We start from the raw sequence: 9,540 nt of genomic DNA, 5'->3' as shown, positions 1-9,540 counted from the left end.
TTTTTAAAAAAGTTTCAACCAACCATTTTAATTAAATACGTTATGTCAAACACTTTATTTAGATCAAATTGTAAACCCCTGATTATAACTTATAAACATCTACAAGGCTCCAAAAAAGAAAACTGTTTTCTCACAACAATAATTTTTTATTTATTAATATATACAAAATCTAATGTAAAATTTCCTGAACCAATGAGTATTTTTCTTCTTCTTAATTTGTGTAATACTTTAATTAATTGGACAGGTGCCTTCCTTGTTGAGGAGGTTGTTTTAGGAGGAGTCGGCACAAAACAAAAGGACAAAGGAAGAAAGCTGAGCGGGAGTTCAAAAAGTAACAGACCAATGTCCACAACTTCATATTTTGCGTGGGACCAATTTACCGTAATAATGAGAATGGGGCCACAAAAGATAACATGAAGGTCAAATTTAAATAGGTATATTTTTATTTGAAATTAAAATTAGGATAAATAGCTAAATTATTTCCTAAAAGTGTGGTCATCCATAAATTAATCTTGAAAAATAAAAAATTTAAATTTAATTCTTAAATATGAAAAACAAAATTAATTTTATTATTAAATTTGTGATATCATGTTAAGTTATAATATTTAATAATTAATTTGATAATAAATTATATTTTTTATGATTATTTTGATATTAAGTTATAAATTTTAAAAATTAATTAATCATTAAGTTGTTTGTAAGACTAATTTATTATACTTTTTATATATTTATTAATTAAACTTAAGTTTTTTTATTTTTTATGAAACAAGTATTTCGTATTTTTATGATGAATTTAACTATTTATTCTTAAAATTATTTTGAATATTTATGTTGTATTTTTTATAATAATAATGAGATTTAAATCTACTATTTCATTTAAATCATCCGAATATGTTGTTATTAGGTCAACTCCAATGTCCCATTCATGTCCAATTTTTTTATATTATGTGAATTTATATATTTATATTCAAATTTATCGTATATTGTTTAATTAAGCAAAATTTATCTTTTAATGTATTTATTTTATAAATTAATATATTACAAATATTGATTTAGCTTTAAATTTAATTGTAAAAATTTAATAAAACCAATAATATTAATTAAAGATGTAACATAATATTTTTATCTAAAAATTTAATCAAATCATGCACGAAGCATGACGTAAAATTTTCCTACAGATGGGATCTCGATCTTGGTTTTAACAATTCGTCCAAGAACCAAAGTATGGTAGGGAATAATAACAAACAAACTAAAGTAAAAATAAATAAAAAAATGAAAAAAAAAAAAAAAGAAGTTATGGCATCCACCCGGCTCACGTTAGCAAGGAGCAACTTCTATCTCTGTGGAACTTGTGATGATGGTTCGCCAATTGACAGTTTCTTACAGTCTTGTTTGCAATTCCACACTTTTCATTTCCCCCAAATTCCGTTCTCTCAGTCACAGGTAATCACAATCTCCTCATTTTCCTCCAATTTCATGCAATTGCTTTTGTTTCTCTCCTTCAATTATTTCTCCTAATTTCATTTTATTCGACTCATATAAGAAAGATAATTGTGAACTAATCCAGGACCATGCAATTCATTTCAATTGGAATATAATATTATAGTATACACAAAGAGGGTCTGTTGATTTGTTGGTTAAGGCCTTAGAGGAGAGATAGAGATACTACTACTACTAGTTCTGTCTGTAGCTTTAGTTTCCTTGCAAATTGCAACTGTGACCTGTTTCTGAATGGATGGCATTGAGGATGATGCAAGGTATCCCCCTAACCCATATGGTTATGGTTATCAGAATTCTCTATATTCCCCCCCAGTTGATACTGAATATGCCCTAGATGATAATGATGAAAATGAAGAGCATGTGCAGTTAGAAGGGGAAGATGAGGTTGATGTTGATCAAAGTAACAACCTTCAGCTTCCCCAAAAGGATGATGATGAAGAAGATGGCATGGATGGGGGTGGTGATGAAAATGATGATGATGATGAGGAGGAGGCGGAAGAGAATAAGCAGATTGATTATTATCCCACTAAGAGTGATGAAGATGAGGTAGAATGGCACCCAAAAAAGCAAAAGCTCAAGAGTTTGATTTCGACCTATGAACTTGCGCCTAGAGTGCCAGCACCATCAGTTGCAGCTACAGCTCCCTCAGTTCCTAAACCATCTTCTGGTGGTAGGAATTCACTAACTGACTGGACTGAGCGAGAGACGTTTGTTCTTCTTGATGCATGGGGTGATAGGTTTCTTCAACATGGAAGGAAGAGTCTTCGATGTGAGGAATGGCAACAAATTGCAAAAATGGTATCACAAGTTTCAAAAATTGAAAGGACAGATACTCAGTGTAGAAATCGTCTGGATACATTGAAGAAAAAATACAAGAAAGAGAAGGCTAAATTTCCAGATAGTGATGGTGGAGCTTGCAAATGGGTTTATTTTAAAAGTATGGATGAGCTAATGGCTTCTCCTCCGCAACAAGCTGGTCTCTCTTGTGGTGTAGACTCAGGAGAGTATGTTTTTATGAACCCCAGAGTTCATTTGAACCATGCAAATGGGTTGGATGAAATGAGGGATAGTCCTGACAATACAGAATCTACTGGTGAAGAAGGTTCTGATGGACCTCAAGCAAAGAAAAGAAAGAAGAGAAGGGGCAGTGGTGAAGCTTCTTCCTTCAGGTTACTTGCTGATTCCATTCAGAAATTCAGTAAGATATATGAGAAGATAGAAAATAGTAAAAGGCAGCAGATGGTGGAACTGGAAAAAATGAGGATGGATTTCCATAAAGAGTTGGAAACACAGAAGAGGCAGATTTTAGAGAATCTGCAGTGTGAGATTTCAAAACTAGAGCAGAGAAATGATGACAACGATGATTCTGCTGAGAATGGTACCTGAAGTCTTATGCATTGTAGTTCTCATTGTTGTGTAACAAACAATGTAGACACTAGACAGCTAGTTGTATCATATTTGAGGCATTTTGCCCCTTCTTGCCAGCAATGTTGCATTTTACTAGAATTAGAACCGGATACCCCAATTATGTTATCGTTACGGTGTTCAGAATTGTGCTCAATGCCTGTCTGGTCTGTTACTTGACTTTGGTACATCCAATTTATGAATAATTATAATGTTAGATGATAGTATGAATTACTTACTGAATCAGTTGACATTTATGTCTTTTTGTTTATATTTATAAAAAAAAAACTGAGTTCGCTCTTGTTGTATGGTTATTTAACATGTGATTGGTCCCAGTTCATTTTGTAACAATTTTTATTGAAAAATCTCATGCAAAAAGATTCATTCCCAATTTATGGCCAAGTTTACATAAAGTTTAGATGGATAATGTTTCTACAGCTTTGGTAATCTCCGTGGCGTTCTTTTCAAACCCATCGTCACTTTAATGGTCATATGAAAGGGGGGGGGGGGGGGGGGGGGGGTCAACTTCCCTTTAAATTCGAAAGTCACCTACAATCTATTAGCCATAGAGGAACAACTCTATATTATGATCCATATTCAGATAATTTCATATGGTTTTACATCTTTTTGATATATATAACATCAAATGACTCGGCCAGTCCCCAAAGTTGAATTCATATTAAAAAAAAACAATATATTTTCTTGTTTCACCTTTTTAAGATGGAGAAGTACATTGATATATCTGGTTCTAGGTTTGACTGGAAGTAAATTTCGGACCTAAAAAAAGGCTTTATAAGTAACTTTAAGGCAAAGCAAAGTGTTATTATCTTAGGTCTTAAATTTTAACCTATCTAAGAACATATGTCAAAACTATCCGTGGTTAGACATATGCATACGGATACTTTTTTGGTTGGGGGCATCATTAGGACAGGGAAAAGACATTAGACAGCTACTATCAAATGATAAATGATAAAGAAGAGTGATAAATTCATTTACAACATCGACAAAAGCTATTGTCCACCATTTCTTCAACAGATAATGTGTGATATCTGTTAAATTTGGACAATATGAAAGAGGGTGCGATAAGAAAAATAATTGATTTGACCTAGGGACACAGACCCCATAACTCATATTCTCTGTTATGAGAAAAAACCCTAAACGGAAAGTTTGCTTTCCCCCTCCTTCCCAATAACAGAAAGAAAAGCATGTTCCGAAATGTATAAACGTACTCTATAGTTTTTTATTAAACTACTTTTTCAATATTTTCCATCCCCACAAATAGTGGAGATAAAGGGAAAGGAACCATAGAGTTTAACATGTTGTGGATTACGAGATTCAGGGTTCTACAATGTTCATAATTATCCTCTCCCTCCCAAGTCCCACCTCAACAGTTACCCTGCTATCCCTCCACATGCCCCTCGCGATGCAGGAACCCATGTGGGCATGTGGCATGTCCCATGCTAGCTTTTAATTGTAACAAGTTTGCAAATTGATGCTCTGCCCTGTTCAGGAAAATACTAAGTTAGTGTTTAGGCTTTATTGAAGCCGTCATTCAATGTCTTGAAAAGGCTTTTGCTTTTCTTATTACTGCTGATGTACCTTAATTTAATATTTAGAACACACAAAAATTGTTAATTGCTACTTATCTCCTTCTCATAATTATTGACTGACCAAGCTTGGAAGTTTCAACTTCTTGAATTTCTAATGTGCTGAACAAATGTCTTCGCCATCTATTTTTTGCTACCAATCTTTAACTAATCGAAACCTTCGATTCAACTATGCTTACGTTCTTTTCTCGTCTTTTAGGAAGGCAAGATTAAAATGCAATTTTATATTTAAGTTTTTTAAAACTTATAAAAAAAAGTAAACTACTAATTTTAGTGAACTACTGATGGTCCAAAAAACACAGCCATGTCTATAGTATTGAGCAAAAACCATTTTCCCATAGTTATTTGGTAAACATTAAACACGACGAGGATCTGAATTAGAATACGACTCGAATTTGTGCACGTTCCTTTTCTTAAGGCAAAGAATATAATAAATATTGATAAACGAAATAAATAAAATGTTGTGTATCACTCATCGTTCATACCAACATAAACGCCACGGTTGCATTACTTGTGTCCACTCTCTATATGTTGCAAAAAAACAGAGGGAAAGGATAATGATAGTTGGGGAAATTGACCAACAACCAAAATGGGTTGTTTTTCGAAACTTAATACTAAAATGAATTGTTTTGCAAATTATTTACTAAAACAAGTGATTCAAGCCACGTAAGATTTGATGGCATTAGTCAACTTCTCTCCGTCAGGATGACACCACTATGCAGAGTATCACCAATTCACGTAAATGAGTGACTTGGTGGTGTCATCCTATGTGGCTTCACCCAATCAGACGTGCTTCTCCAAGATTGGATAGTCTTTCACGTGTTGAAAAAATGTTAATTTTGAGAAAATGACTTAGAAAAAAAACGTGACAAGATAGGGGTGTAATTTTGACCACATCTTCCCTAAATGAGTGAACCGGTGGCACTAGGCTGCTTGGCTCTTCCTTGGTGGCACCGGCCAGGTCCTTGCTATATGGTAAAGTACCATCGGGCTCTTTGCTTTGGATATAAAATGCAACGTCCAACTGCAACCTTCTTGCATTGGAGCTTTTGTTGCAGAGAAATTTTTTGTTGTAAGTTTGATTGTTGCTGAGTTGCTGTGAGTGCTTTGCTTTGGATATAAAATGCAACGTCCAACTGCAACCTTCTTGCATTGGAGCTTTTGTTGCAGAGAAATTTTTTGTTGTAAGTTTGATTGTTGCTGAGTTGCTGTGAGTGTGTTGTTGAAATTTTTTTTTCCTGTTGTGAAAGTGTTAGTTTGGTGCTGCAGAGATTGTTGTTGGTTGTCAAACTTGCTTTAGTTTTTTTTTTATCTTGTAAGTTCTGTTATATATATATATATATATATATATATAACGTTTCAATTATTTAATTTTTGCAGTTACTTTTTTTTTTTTCGTCGTTATAGAACAAAATATGTGATATTATTGTTTTTTTAATTAGTTCATAAGTGATTTTTTTTTTGCCTAAGTTAAAAAAATATGGAAAAAATATGCTTGCTATTTGTTATTTTGTAGTAATAAACTATAATCAAGTGAAGCCACCCAATATGACGCCACTTGTGTGAAGGCATGCAGGGTGACATTACTAAGTCAGGAACTAGTAAACCTTCCGGTCTGATGCCACTTGGATGAAACCACTCAGGATGACGCCACCAAGTCACTTAGTCACTTGAACTAGTGACACTCTACATAATAGTGACACCTAGGAGGAGAAGAGTTGAATCATCCATCTTGGTATTTAGTTTCGAAAAACAACCCCATTTTGGTCAATTACCCTGAAAGTTGCATGACAGCATGAGTATGGGTAGACATTACAAATTTTGACCTAATAAAAAGTTAAGCAGAATTTCATTGTTCTTCAATTAACCAAAAAACAGGATGTGTAAATAATCTGTTTGTATTTGTATCATTACTCAAAATAAATAAAAAAAAATGAAAATTCTCAGTCTCTAGATGTATCATTACTCGAAATTAAAAGGAGTTATACTGTTAAAACAAAAATTTCCTCAATACTTTCTTATTCAGATTGAGATCTACTATATTTTTCAAGGTTTCTAAATATGTGGAGCATTTTTTTAATATGTAGTTTTGAAACATATTATACACAAATTTCAATGGTTGTTCCTAAACCTTACCTTCAAAAAATTCAAGGTATTGATTAATAATCAATGACAGACTCAGTCAAAAAGGTAAAACCGGATTGCTCTCATGACTCTACCATTTTACAATCATCAACCTTACCGACTGCCTCAAGTATTGAAGAGTAGGTGATGAGGTCATACTGGAATCCTTTAGAACTCATTTCTTGCATAAGTTTTGCAGCCTCTTCAAACAGACCTGCTCGGCTAAGACAACCAAGAATGGTGTTGAAAGAAACCACATCTGGCTTAATAGTAGAGTTCTTCATTTTTGTAAACATTTCCAAAGCACCCTTTGGTCCACCTGTCCTAGCCAAGCCATTTAGGATAATATTATGAGAATTTATATCTGGGGTGCAACCATTTTCTTCCATAGTTCTAAACAAGGAGAAAGCTTCATCCATTCTTTCTGCCCTTACCATTCCTGTCATGAGAGCATTATAAGCATAAACATCAGGGGTGCATCCAAGTTTTTTCATCTCATTAAACAGATTGATAGCTTCATTGAGTCGCCCACATTTTCCAAAATGCTTAATCATTACAGCATATACACGAGCGCTTGAACATCCACAGTTCTCTTTCAACTCCTGGAATAGCTCATTTGCAACATCATAGCGTTTTGCTACTCCAAGGGTATTGATCAGGCTGCAGTAGGCAGCAGGACAAGGTGGAAAGCCTTTTTCATCCATCTCCTCAAGAAGCAACAAAGCCTTCTCAACTCGATTTGTTTTGCAGTAACCGTCGATAAGAATTGAATAAGTAAATGAGCTGGGGACTATTCCATCTTTTTTCATCCTCTCAAACCATGAAGAAGCTTCAGAAAGAGGAGCTTTGGCCTCAAATAAAGATTTGATGATGGTATTATATGTCACAACATTAGGTGCACAGTTCAGCAATTTCATTTCATCAAAAAGCTTAATAGCATCTCTTAAGTGATTTGATCTTCCCAAAATGTTAATCAAATTATTCATCAGAACCACATCAGGTTTACAACCATCTTTCAGCATATTCTTGTATGTCATGTATGCATCTTCAACCCTCCCAGATTTCCCCAGCCCCCTTATCAATTCTGTATAAGTAAAAACAGTTAGGAGACACCGCCGTGCTCTCATCTCCTTGACTAGGCCCAAAGCTTCTTCAACCTTACCCACCTTAAAGTATATTCCCATTAAGGTTGTATAAATTTTAGCAGTGGGCTGCAATCCATTCTCCTTCATCTCATCAAACAATCTAATAGCAGAGTCATCGCGATTTAGTTTTGCAAATGCTGATATAAGTGCACTATATGTAACAGTGTCAGGGAAACAATGCACTTCACTGCACATTTCATTGTACAGCTCATGGACCTTTTCATGATGCCCCTCTTGCATCAGCATCAAGATGATAGAGTTATAAGTGCTCGCCGTAGGTCTGCACTTGCGACCCTTAACCTGGTAAAAGACAGATAATGCCCTGTTGACCATCTTGGCCTTCCCCAAGATTCTCACAATTTCAGACAACTCAGCAGGAGCCATTGCACATGAACCTTTAACCATGTCTTGTATTGTCTTCCACACTTCACCAAACATCCTATGTTCATCCAAGCAGCGAATCAAGGCCATGTAAGTGGTCGAGTCATGTTCAAAATTCCTCCTCTTCCCAGCCCACTTAAAAAACTGAATCTTAACACTGACCTCAACATCTATCTTAAGAATCTCGCGAACCAAGCGAGGATCGACCTTCAGCTTCAGCACTTCCAAGGCCTTTTCTGCATCAGGTCCCCATTTGAATATTTTCAAAATTCTAATGAACCTCTCATCCAATGTCCGGGAATAAGGGTCCCTCCTTAACACATGTCCTCCTTTCATGGAATTGTTAAGGTGGTTTCCTTCATGGGAATTAGGCAAGCGAAACATTTGGGCAATCTCATTTTCTGCTAGTTCAATTTAAACCTCACACAATCAGATAGGATTATAGGTTGCATAATCAAACAAACTCAGGTGACACTTCATATACAAAAAAAAAAACAAGGAAATTAAAATCAACAAGAACAATAACATTTGAGAGAGTGAGTAGAACCTGTTTGTTTTAATCTCTGACAGAAAGGAGGAAAAGTTGATATCCTCCTCATTGTTGGATTCGCCGAAAACTAGCTTAACTGCAACTTGTTGGATTAATTTATGCGAGCAACAAAGCAAGAACTACAAAAGGGTGCTTCAAATTTCAAACTGCAAGAGCACGATTACGAACCAAAGTAACTATTTGTTAATCGTATTCGCAAGTCGCAAGCTTCTCTTTCGTTTTTCACACCGTCGACCAAGCAAACAGCACAAAGCCAAACTAATTGGGCTTGTATTTTTATCGGCTGGGCTGGGCTGGGCTCGTCGTTAGATTTATGAAATAAAGATGAATAAATAGTCATTCTCTCGTTGCTGAATGCATAATTTATTGATAAATTTGTAGATGAAAGATTAAAATTCAAAATTTAGTCCCCTAAATTATAAAAAAATGAGATAAATTTATCCAGATGTTAACTTCCGTTGTCTATTACCGTTAATAAAATAAAAATTTGTTACAAAATTAATTGTCAATGTAGTAATCATATAGAATATATTTGACGAAAATGTAAGGAAATTATCATTATTAAACCTAAATGTCAATAATTTTTATTAGTAATTCTTGTTGAACGAAAATGTTAGTAATTTTTTTTGGATCAAAATGTCAGTAATTTATTATTATTAGACCAAAATGTCAATAATTTTTCATTATATCAAAATGTCAGTAATTTTTATTAGATGTAAATACTAGTATATTTTTGTTGGACCTAAATATCAGTATATTTTTATTATTGTCAAATTTTTTTTCATTTAAGGCTAAAATATAATTTTAGGATAAATCTTATCATTTAAGG

General features: G+C 34.1%; 2 protein-coding genes across 2 annotated transcripts; one reads left to right on the top strand and one right to left on the bottom strand.

Annotated features, from left to right (window-relative positions):
- Window positions 1-1,277: 1,277 nt before the first annotated feature.
- Window positions 1,278-3,155, top strand: LOC114377644 (trihelix transcription factor ASIL1-like). The gene is made up of 2 exons (XM_028336255.1): window positions 1,278-1,443; window positions 1,568-3,155. Exon 2 carries the CDS (start codon window positions 1,732-1,734, stop codon window positions 2,884-2,886), a length of 1,155 nt encoding a protein of 384 aa, XP_028192056.1. The 5' UTR covers window positions 1,278-1,443; window positions 1,568-1,731; the 3' UTR covers window positions 2,887-3,155.
- Window positions 3,156-6,501: 3,346 nt separating this feature from the next.
- Window positions 6,502-8,972, bottom strand: LOC114374802 (pentatricopeptide repeat-containing protein At3g16010). Its single transcript, XM_028332497.1, has 2 exons — window positions 8,709-8,972; window positions 6,502-8,562 (listed from the first exon to the last, which is right to left on the bottom strand). The coding sequence occupies exons 1-2, from the start codon at window positions 8,758-8,760 to the stop codon at window positions 6,719-6,721; spliced, it is 1,896 nt and encodes a 631-aa protein (XP_028188298.1). The 5' UTR covers window positions 8,761-8,972; the 3' UTR covers window positions 6,502-6,718.
- Window positions 8,973-9,540: the final 568 nt, after the last annotated feature.

Source organism: Glycine soja, chromosome 11 (assembly GCF_004193775.1).
Source record: "Glycine soja cultivar W05 chromosome 11, ASM419377v2, whole genome shotgun sequence".
In the NCBI taxonomy this organism is placed as follows: domain Eukaryota; kingdom Viridiplantae; phylum Streptophyta; class Magnoliopsida; order Fabales; family Fabaceae; genus Glycine; species Glycine soja.
This window is presented reverse-complemented; position numbering and strand designations above follow the sequence as displayed.

Excerpts from the sequence above, each read along its gene's own strand:
- LOC114377644 (XM_028336255.1), top strand. The coding sequence starts at position 1,732 with ATGGATGGCATTGAGGATGATGCAAGGTATCCCCCTAACCCATATGGT.
- LOC114374802 (XM_028332497.1), bottom strand. The coding sequence starts at position 8,760 with ATGAGGAGGATATCAACTTTTCCTCCTTTCTGTCAGAGATTAAAACAA. Across the intron at positions 8,563-8,708 it reads TCAGAGATTAAAACAAACAG|AAAATGAGATTGCCCAAATG; the intron begins GTTCTACTCACT and ends TTGAACTAGCAG.